The 16,794-nt window shown below is 40.5% G+C and overlaps 1 protein-coding gene across 2 annotated transcripts in view; it reads left to right on the top strand.

The window, feature by feature from the left end:
- Mtcl1 (microtubule crosslinking factor 1) overlaps window positions 1-16,794 on the top strand; it is a 125,718-nt gene that overhangs the window by 93,755 nt on the left and 15,169 nt on the right. For both annotated transcript variants that reach the window (XM_027922904.2, XM_071602469.1), the window contains 2 exons: window positions 6,704-6,871; window positions 12,736-12,990. In XM_027922904.2, the coding sequence (XP_027778705.2) occupies window positions 6,704-6,871; window positions 12,736-12,990 (423 nt within the window). The remainder of the gene's footprint in view (window positions 1-6,703; window positions 6,872-12,735; window positions 12,991-16,794) is intronic.

Raw genomic sequence — 16,794 nt, 5'->3', positions numbered from 1 at the left:
ACATGCATCCAAATGCTTTGGAAAAGGAAAAAAAAATGTAACACATCTGGTTTTGTAAACAACAGTCACGGAAAATGTTACCCTTGGGGTGGAAAATAATGTAAAGTCACTCAGTTGGAACCGCCCACTCAGTATATTTTAATGTTGTTTCCCTTTGCCTCCTGTTCTTTCCAACACTAATTTTTCGTGATTGCCCTTAAAAGTGAGGCAGACATATGAGTTTCCATTACATATAGCATGCAGTAGAAGCACTCAGATGGGCTGACTGTAGCATACAGATAGTCAAAATCAGGTTTGTTTTTCACTGGATTCATCTGTCCACAGTAGTGAAAGCAAAGCTCTGTGTGCACAATGCCATATGTCCAAGGACAGAAGATTAATGAGCTCTACTGTAAGCGACAGCTGTTTACTGAGAGTGAACATTCTTGATTAGAAGATTTGCCTCTCTGTTAGTGGCGTGGGTATTAGCCAGGAAGCCTGGGTGCAAGAGCCAGCCCACGTGTCTTACAGACCTGCTGTGCAGAGCTGGGGCCTCTTCAGAAGCATGAGAACCTCATAAAGCATTAAACAGCTTGGGAAACAGGGCCAAATCGCTTTCTCAAGGATAAATGAGCAAGTAACAAAATTTCTTAGGCCTTGTTTTTTGATTTGTGTCATATCACACATTCTCATTATTGAATGTAGTAGATGGCAACATTTATCATGTCCAGAGAGATAAAAAATAAAATTACATGTACCAGTGTACCTTGGGAACAATTCAGGGAAGATCATCAGGTTGGCAAACATTTGGCTATGTTCCCTGCTTCCCAGTCTTCAGTTACATGATCTTGTGGCAGCGACCTGGTTATTCTTGAGCACAAAAAGCACTTTGAGTTTGCCTCTCTACCTGAAAGAACAGAAGCCAAGAATGCACAAGAGCCATGTGGATGGTTCTCACTGTGCTCCAACACACTTGCTGCTTTTTTGTTGGGCATTTAAGGTCAACATTCCTAAGGCTGTTTATGCATTTTTTACTTCTTAGTAATTCCTGAAGTTAGGGTTTTTAACTCAGGTGATTCGTGGTGCTGGAATTGTGACCCTTTGGTTCTGACAACTAGTCTTCCTGGCATTAGGTTAATTAGAAGATAATTTACTTTTTCATTCAAGAATGTGACATTCATAATGAGCTGATGTTGTGGCTCAGTGGTAGAGCACTTGCCTAGCATGTACGAGGCACTGGGTTCAATTCTCAGTACTACATATAAATAAATAAATAAAATAAAGGTTCATTGACAACTAAAAAAATTTTTTTTAAAAAGAATGTGACATAGTATTCTTAATTAAAACAAATAAGTGTAAAATGAAGAACCTAACATAAAATTCATAGCCTGGGCTAAAGGAATGATGTTTCATGTCTGTCTCTAAGGGTTCATCTGCTTCTGGTCACTGAAGCATCTCACCCAGTCCAGCCTCAGGGCTGAGTAGAATCTGAATACCTGAGTAGAATCTTGTCCCTAACCTAGGGCTTGGCTGCAGTGTTGGTACCTGGAGGGGCTGCCCTGAAAGTCAGCCCTGTCCTCCAGCCACAGAGCCTTTGGTTTCCTGGTCCTGGACCTTGCCCAGCTCTAGTACTAGCAGTAGGACTTTGTGGCTGTCTTCATCCCCTCTTTATGTGCTACAGAAGATTTAAAAAACAACTTCATTAAAGATCTCTTCTGTCAAATGAGGCCTGTATGTCAGAACTGTGAATTTCCCTAATTTTTTTTTTTTTTTTTTTAAATAAGAAAGCTCTTCTCTCGAGTCTAGATAGCATTTGCATTTCCATTTTGCATGGTATACCATTGTTACTTCTTTGGACTCCTCAGCTTTACAGCCTCACCTAGGAGACATGCCAGGGAACCAGACCAGAGCTCATAATTGTGAAACACATGATTTAATTTTTTTTTCTTCTTCCATATTTTTTATTGGTGCATTATAGATGTACATAATAAAATACTTGATTTTGCTATGAATTTATTAATATTTCTATGACTCTGCAAATTGCACAAGCATAGATAAAAATTCATATATACCTGAGGGTACTCTATTTGCCCTTCATCCTGCCTTCCAGAGTTAACCACAGCTGGCTGTTTACAATATACTTTCCAAAGTGGTAAAGCTTTAAGCCTTGCTAAGAATTGATTTCTTCCCAAAGGGCCACCTGATTTTCATCAGACCTTCCCTGATTTCTTAGGCCTGTGAGCTGACGACTCAATGTTTATGAAGTATTTAACATGTACTACACTAATTCTTTCACGTACCATATTTGTTCTTGGTGAAAATTATGAAGAACGCAGGCACAGAGCCCTCCTGAATGGTACCCTGGGCACATTCTTGCCCAGAGGGTAAAGGACTTTTGTACATAAATGAAACTATCATTCCTGAAAACTTCCATCACAAATTATATTTTCAGGGTCAGTCTTAAATGGCCCATTCTCTTTTATCTGTAGAGAGAATATTGGTTTTAGAAAAGAATCTTAAAATTAGTCTGAATGTAACAGTGAAGGTAAGAAGGACAAATGGCTTATTTATAAAAATGTTGCTGGATGTGTGAATGTTTCTGGCTAATCTCAAGGTAAAAGTCTTGGGTAAAGGTCTTGTCTCAGCTTCCTGCTCATGAGGAATTGTCTTTAATGAATGCTGCATGAAGTCCCCCTCTTTTGTGTATCAAGTAGAACTATGCATGCATGGTTGGGGGTCAGGGCAGCTACTGTAGCATTGCAGAATTCCCCTGCCTGTGTGGGATAACATAAGTAAGTAGGAGGCTGAGGCCATCAACTCTATTTTGTGATTGGCTTTTTGTGGGTCAACCATAGCAGCAGGTCAATATGTCTGTTTTAACTTTAGATTAAACCTGTCTCCAAAGTTAATGGATCTGAGGCAAGCCAAGTAGAGCTAATGGTGGTATGATTCCATCTGATGCACATCTTAGAAAACTATGAGTCTGAAAAATAGCTGGCATTGTATCACAAATATATGGGCATATTACCTTATCTAATACTCCCCTTTTACTTTCTATGAATAATTTTTACTGTAGACTTGCATAGCAGTCTGATTGTTTGAAAGCCAGTTTTGAACCTGTTATAATGTGTGACACATTATAGTGCAGCAAAGCTCCTGATCTCAATTTTAGGATTATTTTAAGCCTTATCCAAGAGAGATGAGCCACGAAGGGCAGAAATGCCTTTAGAGAAGGAAATGGTGAAGCCTTTGCTAGAAAACCAATCAGCTGATCTGTGAAGAGATTGGAAAGTTGTGTTTTTGAGTTGAACCTTACCTGTACTTCACAAATGTACAAGCCAAATGCACAGCTGGGCCTCTGGCACAGAAGGTTCTGAAAGCTGCATATCCAAGATGATTTTCAGTATTAAAAAAAATCTAAGTGGGCCTGAGTCTTAATTTGATTCCTGACTTGATTTTGGTCATCATTTTACCCATTGCCTGGCCCAGCAAGGGGCACCACCAGGGGAAAAAATGAATAAAGTGACCTTTCAACATTTTTTCAGGATAGCTTACTATTATTTCCCTTGATATAGGAAATGAAATTAGTTTCATAGAGATTAGATGGCTTTTCTAAGGCAAAGTTAAAAGAAAAACCTTGGCAAGGTATAATGTCAGAATTTGAATATTCCAGGGTTGGTTTGTCTGACCTTAGTGGTGACGGGCCTAAATTGTGGTCCAGGCTCTTATCTCCTTAACAGAGACCTTGGTAATCCCTGATCACTAGAAATAGTTTTTCTTTTACAAAACAGGGAGCATGACAGTTTGCACCCGGTATTGAGGAAAATTGTAAATAAGGTCCTATAGGTAAATAACTGAGCAAAATTCCTGGCACATAAGAAATAATATCAGTGATTGTTATAACTATATATATATATATCTTTTAGAAAAATCATGCTCACCCATGGCTCATTATGGTCTCTAGAACTATTGAGCAAAATTCTTGGCACATAGGAAATAATATCAGTGATCGTTATTGCTGTATATATATATAAATCTTTTAGAAGAATCATGCTCACCCATGGCTCATTATGGTCTCTAGAACTATTGACCCAAACATCGATTCTGACTGTTGTGCATTCACAGCAGAAGTTGCCCTGGATTCCTGCCATGTCACACACTGCTCCTGGGTGATTATGATAACAAATACCAATAGCGTGGGGTGCTCTGGGTTCTTATTCTATTTGGCATCTTTCCCCAAAGCAATTTTGGAGCTCATTCTATGTTGATTAATATTGTCCTGGGATCTTAGGATATTTTGTTGGTTACTCTGACCTAAATATGCATAAATTTCATTGAATTTGATATCTACTAATACCAAAAATGTATTCAATAAAATTTATGACCTAAATGTGCATAAATTTTATTGAATCTGATATCTACTAATACCCAAAAGTACTTGCTTTGCATCCAGAGAAACCAAAATTTTAATTTGCCAAAGGACTATAAAGTTCTGATTTTAATGTTATTAGCAGTCACATGATATAGGGGCTAAGAATAGCACATATTGAACCATATATGGATTGGGATTCATAGAAAGTTATTGATTATATGTAAGAATGTATTATGTGGTTCTCTACTTTCTCTTTGGTGAAAATTAGATGACAGCCCCAAAGACTGGGTCAAATTTATTTTCATTATTTTATGCTTTAAATTCTTTTGATGCAAAAAGTGTGATTTTTATGATGGAAATATTAAGAAAATATCATAAAATGCACTTTTTTTCATCAAATTCTCTGTGAAGATGTACATTTCTAAGAAGAGTGTCACAACACTTCTTCATCAATTGCATTTATATAATTTTGGGGTTTTTTATAAAAACTTTTATATTTTTAGATATTCTTGGTGTGGAATTTTGTAAAAAATGTTCTGCATTTAGGTTTCACACAGTTCATGAGCCTCTATCTTCTGGAGTGTAGTGGTAACTTATTTATACTCAGATGGTTGGAAGGATTGTAGGATCCTTAGAAGGTTCTCTGTCTGATGAAGTTTTCAAATGATAACTTATTTGTGCTCGTACTGCCTTTTGTTCTGAGTAAAAATTGTTGTTCAAGATGAGAAAAACTCAAGAGCAATGAATACTAACAAATAGGCTTTTCTCCTCCATCACAGGTCTCCTATCTGATGTCATAACTTCTTAAATTACAAGGACAACTACAGAGTTTTCAGTTAATTTGCTTAAATTAAGTAATTTTCTAGTCTACCTGTATTTAAATCTAAACATATCCCAGGTATCATAAATTCTTCTCATATTTGTATAGCCTTTGTGTGTGTTGAGTGGATCAGCTAGATGATTTTAGAAGGATGACTAAGAAGACTTGTGAGCATGCAGGATCTGAGCGGGACCCCATGCCCTTACTAATTGGAGCAGCGAGGCTCACTGAGGATGGGGTTCTGCCTGACAGTGTGTACTCTGTCTTGTTGAAATTGAGCTTGTCTGCATGTAACCGGACTTAGAGAGTTTTTATTCCTCCTGCTTCATAAGTGAGCCAAACAAGAATGTCCTGGGAGCCCAGGATGCACTCAGGTGCTTTCTGCTTGAGACAAGAGGCCCACGTGGTCTGTATTAACAAGGAATCATAATTGACTCAGTGTATTTAATTCATTTGGATAAACCTTTCTGATATAATGCCTATGCTTGCACAAATTAAGATAGAAATCATGGTTTTGAAATTTACCTTCAAAGGGCTGGACAGGTCTTAGGAAATATGTCTTTTATGTGAGAGAAACAGGTCGATAATAAAAACCCATTCTCCATTGACCAGACATGTCTGCATGCTTAACCTGAGCCAAGGATTGTGCAGAACACTGGAGATGTGGGGGTGGGTCAGGGCTGCCTCTCCCTCAGATGCGTACAGAAGTGGTAATGGTGGTGGGACAGGAACAAGATGAGCAAGTAGAGGTGGTTGTCATTCATGAGATTAGTGAGACCAGTCCAGAGTACTGAGGCAGAAAGGGAGGGCTAGTAATTCAGTCTCAGGGGACCACAACAAAGCCTGCAGAAAGCAGGGTAAGCATTTTACTATTGGTTCTAATTGTGATCCACCCAAAGTACCCTCCCAACCTCATGCCATGCTTGTTGCTGATAAAACAGTTTGGTGACCACAGTCCAAGTATGGCCACCCTATAAATATAGGAGTAACTAGGCCTTCATGATTTCTCTTCTAGTCTGACAGCCGTCACTAGAGTGAAAGCACGTATGGAGGAGAGTGTGGATCTTGTGTGGATCTTGAATGGATGGATCTTCTCATGTCCGCAATCCCTTGGCAGAGCAGCAGGCACAACTCAGTTCTAGATGTCTGAAGACTCATAGGGTGTCCTGGCAACCCTGGCTTTAGAGCCACCTGTGATTTTCTGCCATTTCCTCATTTCTGCCCCTTGGGGCCCTGGGTACCTCTCTGCTTCAGGTGCCCACAGCATTGGCCTAAGTTTCAGCCCCTGAATGCAGCAGGGTACAGGCGAAGCCTTCCCTCAGCCTCTTCTGATCCAGCAGTCCCCAGGAGACCAATGGCCAGCAGTGAGATCCTTTACTCTCACCTAAGTGTAGACCACCCACCCACCCTGCACTCTGCCAGCAGCGCCTGGGAAGCAGCCCCAGGGCCCATTGGCTGCGAGAGCCTCTCTTTTTCTAACATAATGGATGCTCTTTACTGAGACAACTGAGCCTGACCTGCTGTTCCCACAGGTGGTGGAAAACCAGCAGCTGTTCAGCGCCCTCAAGGCCTTGCTAGAGGACTTTCGCTCAGAGCTGCGGGAAGATGAGCATGCCCGGCTGCGGCTGCAGCAGCAGTATGCCAGCGACAAGGCCGCCTGGGACATGGAGTGGGCCATGCTCAAGTGCCGCTTGGAACAGGTACCCATCCCACTTGGGTCTCCCTGCTCCTGACCACCATGTTTCCACTGTCCTGTTAAGGATGGGTGGGGAAGAAGCACAGATAGCCCTAATCCAGGAGAAAGGAGAGGAATGGCTGCTTGTGGCCTCCTTAAGTTTAGTGCCCAACCTTTCCCAGGCCCCTCATGTTTCTTAATATCCCCATCCTCAAGCATGAAACACAGCCTCCACTAAGGAGCATTTATCATAGCTTTATTCATCCATTCTGCACTCAGCAAGGTTGTAGGGCTCACCATAGGAGGATGACCAGCTTGAAGTTGTCATCATGCTGAGCTGACATAAATCTAGACAGGAGAAAGCAGGAGCAGACTGTGGTTTAATGATCTCTGAGAAAGGTGAACAAATGCTAATCCTTTAGATTTTCCAAAATATTGGAAAGAGCTTTTAGACCTTCCATTGCATGCCCTTGGAAGCCCCATCAGTTCCTATCTCCTTTTTACACCAAAGGAAATCGAGGCCCAGAAGAAACAACTTGCTTCAGATCTCAGAGCTATATAGTACTGCAGGAGCCCAAGTGTCCTGCATCCTCTGAGATTTCATACCCCAGCCTATAGAGTTAAGATCAAACAACAAGAGACAGCCTTTCTTAAGTGTTTCTTCCCTGGAAATCCTTTAAAGTTAGATGTTTCCTATAGTGTGCTGCTCATAGTCTCATTCAGCTCCTTGAATATGAGGAGGGAAGGAAGAATTGTATATCTGCTATCATCTATTTCCTAGGCTCTGTTTGGAGGCAAATCATAAAGTCATTAAAATTTTATAGGAATTGGCTCAGTCATGAAAGAAAAAAAAAAAAAAAAAGGAGACATCTTTTGATCAGTCTTGATAAAAGACAAAGAGTCTTTCATGTCCCCAACTCTCTTGGTTCCTACATGTTCACCTGCACTGCCACCTGGCCCCAGGTACCCACAGTTCACCTACATTGTCACCTGACCCCAGCAACAGTGGGGTTGGGCTAACAGTCCTGTGTGGAGCCAGGGACACAATATTCCAGGTCAGACCCATCAGGTGTTAGAGCCATGAGCTGGTGTGGCTACTGTCCACTGCTGGTAGGGGATGCTCACTGGATGTTCTATTTATCTTAGTACACAGCATGCAAAGTCAGCCGAGGAGGAGAAATGAGTAAGCATGCTCTCTGATTAGCTGCCTTTAAACCTATTTAAAGATATGTGCTCGGGGTAAAGGGTGCTAAATATTTTCAGAGATACAAGTGTAGCTAAAGAAGGGAGATATAATCTTTGATGCAAGCCAGTTTCAAAATCTTTGTTTTAGAGCAACCTGGTATCCGCCCACATGTTTGCTACAAACAAAGCCTCAGGGAGAGTCACCACACACCAAGAAACAAAGCTAGGGCTTCAAACCTAGAAGGCAGTGGTACTAGGTAGAGCTCTTCTTCTGCCCAAATTGTTTAGGAAGTTTCTTCAACATGTGAAGCCCAAGAAGCAATGAATGCGGGCTAGGGCTAGTCCATATGTAATCATCCCATCTTGATCCACTTCTACCTACATGCAAAACAGTTTAATTCTAAAATTTAAATATTTTCTTTCAGTGAAGCCCATCTTATGTCAGTTCCCAAATTGGTGATTGTTTTAACTGACATGAAAGTCAGACCTTGTTCCAGCTGCTGAGGATTCAGCAATAATACCACATTCCTCAAAGGGGCTTCCAGTGCAGTATGGCTATTGTTCATAGTGGTACAGAAAGTACCTGCTTGCTTGTGCATGGCCCATGAGGAACTGGAGTAAGCAGGCCACACACCTCAGCTTGAGGCTCAAGGAAAGTCACTGGTGTAGGTGCTGAGAATGAATCAGAAAGGATGGCTGGGAGTTGCTGCATGCAGAAGGAGAATGAGGGTTTTTTTTTAATTATTATTACAAGCAAAAAAAGGGACAACATGAAGAAGAGAATGTGGCTCATTAGGAGCTCAGATATGAGGAGGAAAGAAGAGTGTTGAAAGAATTGATAACTGAAATCTCAGTTTTGTCATGGAAGTTTAGATTTCTTTTTTAAAAAGATTACTCCAGCTTCAAGGTAGAGCATGAATTAGAAACCATTAGAGTTGGATGGATTAACTGGGGGGTCTATAGATTGAGATCAGGGAACTGCTGAACTAGAACAAGAAAAAGTTTTGTTTTGTTTTTTAATGGTGCTGAGGATTGAACCCACGGTCTCCTGTATGCTCTATCACTGAGCTACACCCCTAACTTTTTGATGCATCTTTACATTCACTAAACCCTCACTAAAATTTAGTGTGCTCTCTGAACATAAATGTAGGCAACAGGCCTGTAGAAATCACAGGTCTTTTCATTTCATATTTCAGTTATTGTGGTAATGAGAAGGAGACCTTTGGCTTCAAAGGTCTAGGAACAGTAGAACAGGTGAGAAATGGGTTACTTTAAAGAAAACGGTAACCATGAAAGTGGAGATGAGGGTGCGATTAAAAGGAAAAAAAATAAATAAAAAGTAGAAAGTAGCAGGACCTGGTGACCCTTTAAATAGATGCTGTGGAGTGGCAAGCAGCTAGCAGGCTCTTGGGTTTCTAGTGTGGGTACCTGGGTGATAGTACTCTTCACCAAGACAGGGACCAGGGAGAGAAGACAGTTGAGCTGGAGAAGGAAGAGGCTGGATTTGAAGGGTCTACCTTGATAGGTAAAGGGGAAATAGCAGGCCAGGCTAAAGATATATGTATGGTCATGGATCATTAAACAACAGGAACGCATACTGAGAAATTTGTCATTATGAGATGTCCTCGTATGAATATCATAGAATATTCTTAAACTAAGATGTCTGTTCTTCGTTGGCAATATAATCTCACAAGAACACTGTAGTTCTTGTAGTCTGTTGTTGACTAAAATGCCTTTATGTGATTCATGGCTGCACCTGAGAATAAATAGGTGGTAGTTCAAGTCATGGCTGTGAGTGGAATCCTCAGAACCATGCAGAATAAGAGAGGCTCAAAGAAGGAACTTGAAATAGCAGCCAGAAAAATGAGCAACCAGAGAAATCTATGGAAATCCAGGAACAAATGTTGTCCCAGAACCCAAGAGAAGAGAGGCCACAGAATTCGATGGAGTTTGACACAGATGCTTTGGAGAGGTCAGGATGGATAAAAGCTAAAAGAGTTTTATTGAACTGATAATTAGGATGTCACTGGAAAAGTTAACAGCAGTCCTCACTGGACTCTGGGGCTAATGCATGTTACAATGCAAGGGGAGTAAAGGAAGAAAGAGGGCAGCTCTTAAGTGAAAGGAGATGGTCATGGGAGTATGCTGACTTGTTTTTAGAAGTCAAGGGGGACTTTATTGTGTGGGGTTATCAAAGACAATAGGATTCATAAGTCGGCTGCTAGATTGGGATCTGAGTAGAGACGAGCAGGGAAATGAGGGGTTCTGATACAGAGGAGTTTGCTGTCACTGTGTCTGTGAGCAGGTTAGCAGAAGTCATTTGCTGTCGTGGAATGGTAACTGCTTGAGGAGATGCCAAAGAGGAAGAGCTGATTGCTAGAGAGCACTTGGGATCTGTCTGCAAAAGCAAAAGCATCAGCACCACGTCTTTCACTTTGGCTTATATGGATTGCTCAGAGAGAGCTGTAGTAAATTGAAATTCTATGGAAGTGCATGGTTCCTAATTATCTTCTGTCTAATTGTGAATGTTTTGCCCCTATTTTGTTTCTGTATTATCTTTCTACTGTAAAGAAAAGTATCATCACCACCACTACCACCATCACCCCACCACCTGCACATACACATTTTATAACCAACTGATCAATAGCATCCATTGGTTCTGCTCTTCACCTTCATCTGTCACTATCCCAGCCTGTCACTGTCCAACTGTTATTGTCCTCCTCAGGAGTTTGCCTGCCCCACCCAGCCCCAGACCTCAGACTCCCTCTGTTCCTCTCCACGCAGGCCAGAGTCCCACTGGGAAAGCAGCATGAAGTTCTTGCCTTTACTACAGAGTTGAGGCTCTTTGTTTGTTCTCTCCCCACACATCCCTTGTGGGCAAGAACTTGCTGTTAAACTGACCAAATCCTTAGCAACCTGATACCAGCAGATGGGCTTTCTGAATAATACTGGCTAGCTGAAGTCTTTGAGCAACTGATTTCAAAATAGTTGAAAGTATCTGTTTAGACATAGATAATAAGCTATTAAATGGTTTTAGTAGGTCTTTGAATAGCTTCATGTATGAATAATGAAAGGAAGTCGATTTAATTTGCAGCGTTTACTGGTGACATTAACTCATAGCTAAAAATTAAAGAAAACCCACCCTGTTTCTAGTTTCAACTCTGTTAATAACTGACCACGTCTTTAGGAAAGTCCTTTAAGACTTTTTTGGCTTCTATTTCTTTATTAGTGGATTGGAAATAAGGTCATCCTATAGGATTGCTGTAGAACCAAATGGGGAAATATATGGAAATATATGTAAAAAGCCCTTTCTTTAGAAAGCGTAAAACTATAATATTTTAAAATTTTGCATTTAACAAATATAAGAGGTAGTTTATTAGTATAAAAACAAGCCACACAACAGCAGGCCCAGGTCCTTCCTCCTGTCCTTTATGCTGTTACCATCATAATTTACTTCTACCTATTCTTTGAGCACACTGTGCATTACAACTATTTTTGTTTCCAGTTAGTGATGTTTAAAAGCAATTACAAAGAAGGAAAAAATGAGTTTTATACTTACATTTATTTATGCCAATTCCATTGCCTATTCTTTGGGTAAATCAAAGCATCTGTTGGTATCATATTCCTTCTGTCTGAGGAATTTCCTCTGGCATTTCTTGGAGTGCAGGTCTTCTGGCAAGTATTTTTTTTTTCCATTTTTGTTTGTTTGGTAGTATTTTTCCTTTGTTTTTGAAGTATGTTATATCTGGGTATAGAATTCTATCTAGTTTGACCAGCAGTAAAGGATGTCACTCCATCATCCTCTGACTTGCATAGTTTTTGATGAGAAGTCTTTTGTAATTCTCCTTTGAGAACAGGCAGAGTATAGACTGTTTAGTGGTCATGGAAATCAAAAGTACTCAGATAAAAAGAAAATTGGGCTATTTACAAAAAAATTTTTTGTTTAAATGTTGATGGACCTTTATTTTATTCATTTATTTATGTGCGGTGCTGAGAATCAAACCCAGTGCCTCACACATGCTAGGCAAGTGCTCTACCACTGAGCCAAAACCCCAGCCCCAAATTGGGCTATTTTATGATTCTTGTTACATCATGATGTTTCATGGGCATCCAGGGAAAGAAGGACAAATACTAGACTCTCTACCATTAGAGACCTATACCTATGCCCTAAGCTCTATTTCCTTTCTACATCACGTGTCTTTTTCTCTGTCAGCCTTTAAAAGTTTCTCTTTATTTTTCACCAGTTATATATTTAAACTATATTTAAAAGATGTAAATAGACATTTTGTTTGTTTCTGGTATTTAGCGTCCTGGGTGTTTGACAAATACTATTTGAAGACTATTAGGTTCCATTGCTGTCCCATCCCCAGGTTCCATCTAGGGACTAAGGAGATAGGGATAGATATGGTACTTGCTATTGAGAGCTGTACAGACAAGAGTTGGTGGCGGCTTGGTGGGAAGGGAGCTGAGAAGGCAACCATAGGAAGGTACATGGGCTGGCTGATCAACATTCTAAGTGATTCTCTGTGTCAAAGGTTCTTAATTCAGACTTTAAAAACAGTATTTGTTTCTTCCATGGGTTTTGGTCCAGTATTGGTTTAAGCATGTTTCCAGGGATCATATGTAAATATGCTAAACCTCTTTTCACCCTTTAATGCCAGACTGGTCAGGGAAATGAGTTCCTGAGCCTTTTCTCTTTGACAGCTGGAAGAAAAGACTGAGAAAAACTTAGGAGAGCTTGACTCCTCCACCGAGAGCAAAGGGGCCTTGAAGAAGGAGAGGGAGGTGCACCAGAAGCTTCTGGCTGACAGCCATGGCCTGGTTATGGACCTGCGCTGGCAGATTCATCACAGTGAGAAGAACTGGAACCGAGAGAAGGTAGAACTTCTCGATCGCCTGGACAGGGACCGTCAAGAATGGGAGCGGCAGAAGAAGGATCTCTTGTGGAAGATAGAACAGGTAAGCACACACCCCAGATACCAAGGAACAGGCAGGGTGTGGACTGCTCTATGGTCCTGGAAATCAAGAGTACTCAGAGGAAAAAAAGAAAATCAGGTTACTTTATGCTCCTCATTGCATCAGGATTTCATGAGTGTACAGAAGAAGAGGGAGAAATATCAGAATCTCTAGTAGTGAAGACCTACTCCTATGCCTAGCATTGTACAGATGTTTTTGTTGCAAATTTTATGGGCATCTTTCCTGTGTATGCAGGGATAGAGGGTAGCTTTTTAAAGGAATCTGAAAACAAAATTTCACCAAGGAGGTTATTTCAGGTCGTATTCAGTGATTTCTGCCAAAAAGCAAACTAATGTTTAAGTTAGCCACTAAAAATGTGGTCACAGTGACTGCTCCAGCTCAAATAGAATTGTAGTCATTAGGTAAAGAAATTGCCGAGTTAAGTTGAAAGTTAGGCTTTTTGCTGTGATTGTACCTGCTGTGATTATTGCTAAGCTGTGATTAGGTAGGAGTTGAGTCAATGGAGTTAGCTGGTAGCTCATCATCTTCAGCTAAACAAACAATTGGGGCACTCAGATGAATGTGGAGGAGATGGGGAGTTGTTTTTCTACTGCCTAGATAATCAGTCCCTACATTGCATCAGACAGAACAGTTTGCATAGTTGTGGTAGTTCACAGGTGATGCACAGATTTGGTTTTCACATTACACTGATGAATATTTGAAATTCCTCCATGGCTGGATTTTTACCTAGCAAATAGTTTTTTTCCAGCCTATCATATTTATAAATTCACAAGGCTTCAAGGAGATGTATCAATCAGAAACTGAGATCAGGAAAAATAACCTCATTACTCCATTATAAGTACACATACTGCCTGCATCTAAGTGGGACCCTTTTAAAAAGGGTCCCACTTATATGGGTAAGAGATGGTGCGTGTTACATAGGAACAATGACAAAGATAGGTTTAAACATAATGTCAGCTAGGAAGGGAAGAAGAATAGATTAAGTGGTTTTAAAAAATAAGTCCAGGAGGAAGAAAGTGCACTGCAGATAGATAGGAGCAGTTCTTCCTAGATCTGACCACTCACACTAATGAGTCATGTTGCTAATATTTGCACGCCATTTCAAAATCCCCCAAATCCTACCAGGAGAAAAGTTGGCATTTTCTGTTTGGCTCAGAAATGCAGCACCTGTGAAGAGTTTTCCATATAAAATCCCAAGTGTCTGTGATCTGCTGAGTGAATTGGTCAGTTAGGTGGAAATTTCAGGGGTAGAAGTAGCATGTATTTTTACAGAAATGGTCACCAATATATCATATCTAGTTTTAGTTGACTAGTGTTGCAGTAACCCCAGATAGCTTATTACCAGGGACCTTCCCTCTTGACCTCTGCTCTAGGATCACTTGCCTTGTATGTCCCTCCTCTCTACTCCCGTGAAGGACATCATGTTTCTGCCATAGCCCTCTCAATGTCCCCTTTAAGCAAGTCTTTTAGATACTTATTCTACTTTTAGGAATGCAAGTGAGACCCACCTGATGACACTGAGCTTTTGAAGTGTCAGAGACCTTAGGATGAGCTGTTCCCTTGTTCTGAGACTATATTCTGGAGAGATAAGGATGGTCAGGAGCTGAACTCCATTTCCATAACGTCGGTATTGCAACAATTCTGTTAGAGAGACAGCCTCAGAACTTCTGTCTGGATTAATACCTTGGAATATCCCGGATCTAAGCCTGTGAGTTTCAGGCATTTACCTGCTGCTCAGACTTGGGTGACGGATCCCATTTTGTTTTAGAAGAGGATTGATTTAACACTGAGTAGAGGCTTCAGGTTCACCATGGTGGCTTTCACAAATAAGTTGAACCTTTCTTCCCAGATAGTCAACATTTTAAAAGAAGATTTTATAAATCTTGGTGCCTAGTCCCAAGAGTTGGGTATAGCACGTATAGGAATTCTCTGTAAAAGAGGACATTGGATCAAGTATGTATGGGTGTGTATATACATGTGCAAGTGTGTGCAGATTTTGTTTATCACTTACTGGGTTGTTAGTTCACTTGACTTTGAGCTACACATTCCATAGTTAAGGAAGAAATGTAACTGAGCATCCATCACAATGACTACTCTCGATATTTGACTCCTTGGTAAGCCATGTAACCTTGGCTATGATAACCTAGTACAGATGGTGAGAGAAGTCACTCTAAATCCATTTTCCACTTCTAGAACACATGCTTCATACTTGTCCGGTGTCATTAAATTCCTACATAATTTCTGCACCACATGAGGCATTTTATATGACAAATGAGTGTGGGAATGTGGTTCAGGTCCTACAATGCATTGCATCTATCTTATCCACGTCTCTTGTCTCAATCCACATTTGATTGGGGGGTAGTTAACTTTGATGGAGTCACACTACATTTCTCCTTAGAATTGCTAAGTTTCCAGTTAGACATGCACATAATGTCACTTGCTGCTGTACTTGCTGTACTTACAGAGCTAAAAAGGAAAGCTCATGTGTCATCCATTCGCCTTCCAGTAATTTTCTTAAATCAGCTGCCTTTACAACGTGAAAGGCCCTTCTTTTAAAACCAGTTAACAAAGCAACCTTTTTTCTTTCAACCAGTCTGGGTAAGGTGATACTCTTGAAGGCTTATTGTGCCTCACATTATTTGAAATGCAAATCTGTTAAATTTTCTATTTGTATTAAACATTTTCTGCTGCAAGATTGCAAGTACAGGGTGCTGCCGCCTGGTTTGAAATGACTGCCCTAGGAAACCCTATCTTTTAAGGACCCATTATTCTATTACCACACTGCAGAGGCATCTTAGCCACAGATACCTCTAGCTACAACCACTCCAGTTCATTTTTAGGAAACCTAACACTTAGCAGCTTTAGTGCAAGCTGTTCCTGGCTGCCTGGGTTTATTTTTGAAATCCCACTTTACTGAGTTAGAACGCGCTTGTTCATAGCTCTCCTCTTTAGTCATTCTTTCTCCCTCTTCGCACACACCCTCAGAGCACATTTAGGCTTCCAATGTGATTCTTGCATTTTAATTCCTTGCCCAAAATAGCTTGGAGATGATCATGTGTTAAAATGAAATTGCGCTGACATGCATTAAATGAACATAATTAAAAGCTTTCCTTTTTTTTATTTATTTTTTTAAGAAAAGCATTTAGCATATTTAAGAGAACTGCAAAGAACTGTGTCATTGAGGAGGGGGATGAGAGGAAAGAGGGGGCTGAGCTAAAACCTAGAGTGATTTGCTTGTTCCCTACTTTGACTGTGAACCTGCGTCAAAACCCTAACATCTATGCCCTGCATGCAGAATCTCCATCTTTCTCATAAAATAAAAAGAAAACCTCAGAAATTACTAAAAACAGTGAAAGTTCTTTTGTCCCCATTATCTCTCTTGGCTTTCTTCCTGATGGCTTACAGGGCATACTTATATCCAGCTTGTGGATAAAGGCTTGAATTAGGACTCTTAAGATGCAGTTTGTGTACATGCTTTCTTAAAAATCCATTGGTCCACATTCAGAGGAGTTTTAGAATATCCTGGCACCATCTTAGCACTTTAGGACTGCAAATATTTGCTTGGTCCCCACTCAGGTCAAATCCAAATGTCACTTTCATTATTCAGATAATTTACATATTCAAAAGATCAGGCAATCCAGGAGAGTATGTGAGCTCCTCATCCAGTAAAGACCTCATTAGATATTCGTAGGTGGAAATAGCTTCAGGTCCCAATTGTGCTTTCTGTACGCGTTTAGTAACAGAGGCAGTGAGGCAAGACTGGAGAAAGGAAGGGAGACTGGTCAT

Source organism: Marmota flaviventris, chromosome 16, assembly GCF_047511675.1.
Source record: "Marmota flaviventris isolate mMarFla1 chromosome 16, mMarFla1.hap1, whole genome shotgun sequence".
Taxonomy (NCBI): domain Eukaryota; kingdom Metazoa; phylum Chordata; class Mammalia; order Rodentia; family Sciuridae; genus Marmota; species Marmota flaviventris.
The sequence above is the reverse complement of the archived record's forward strand: the minus strand, read 5'-3'. Positions and strand labels throughout refer to the sequence as shown.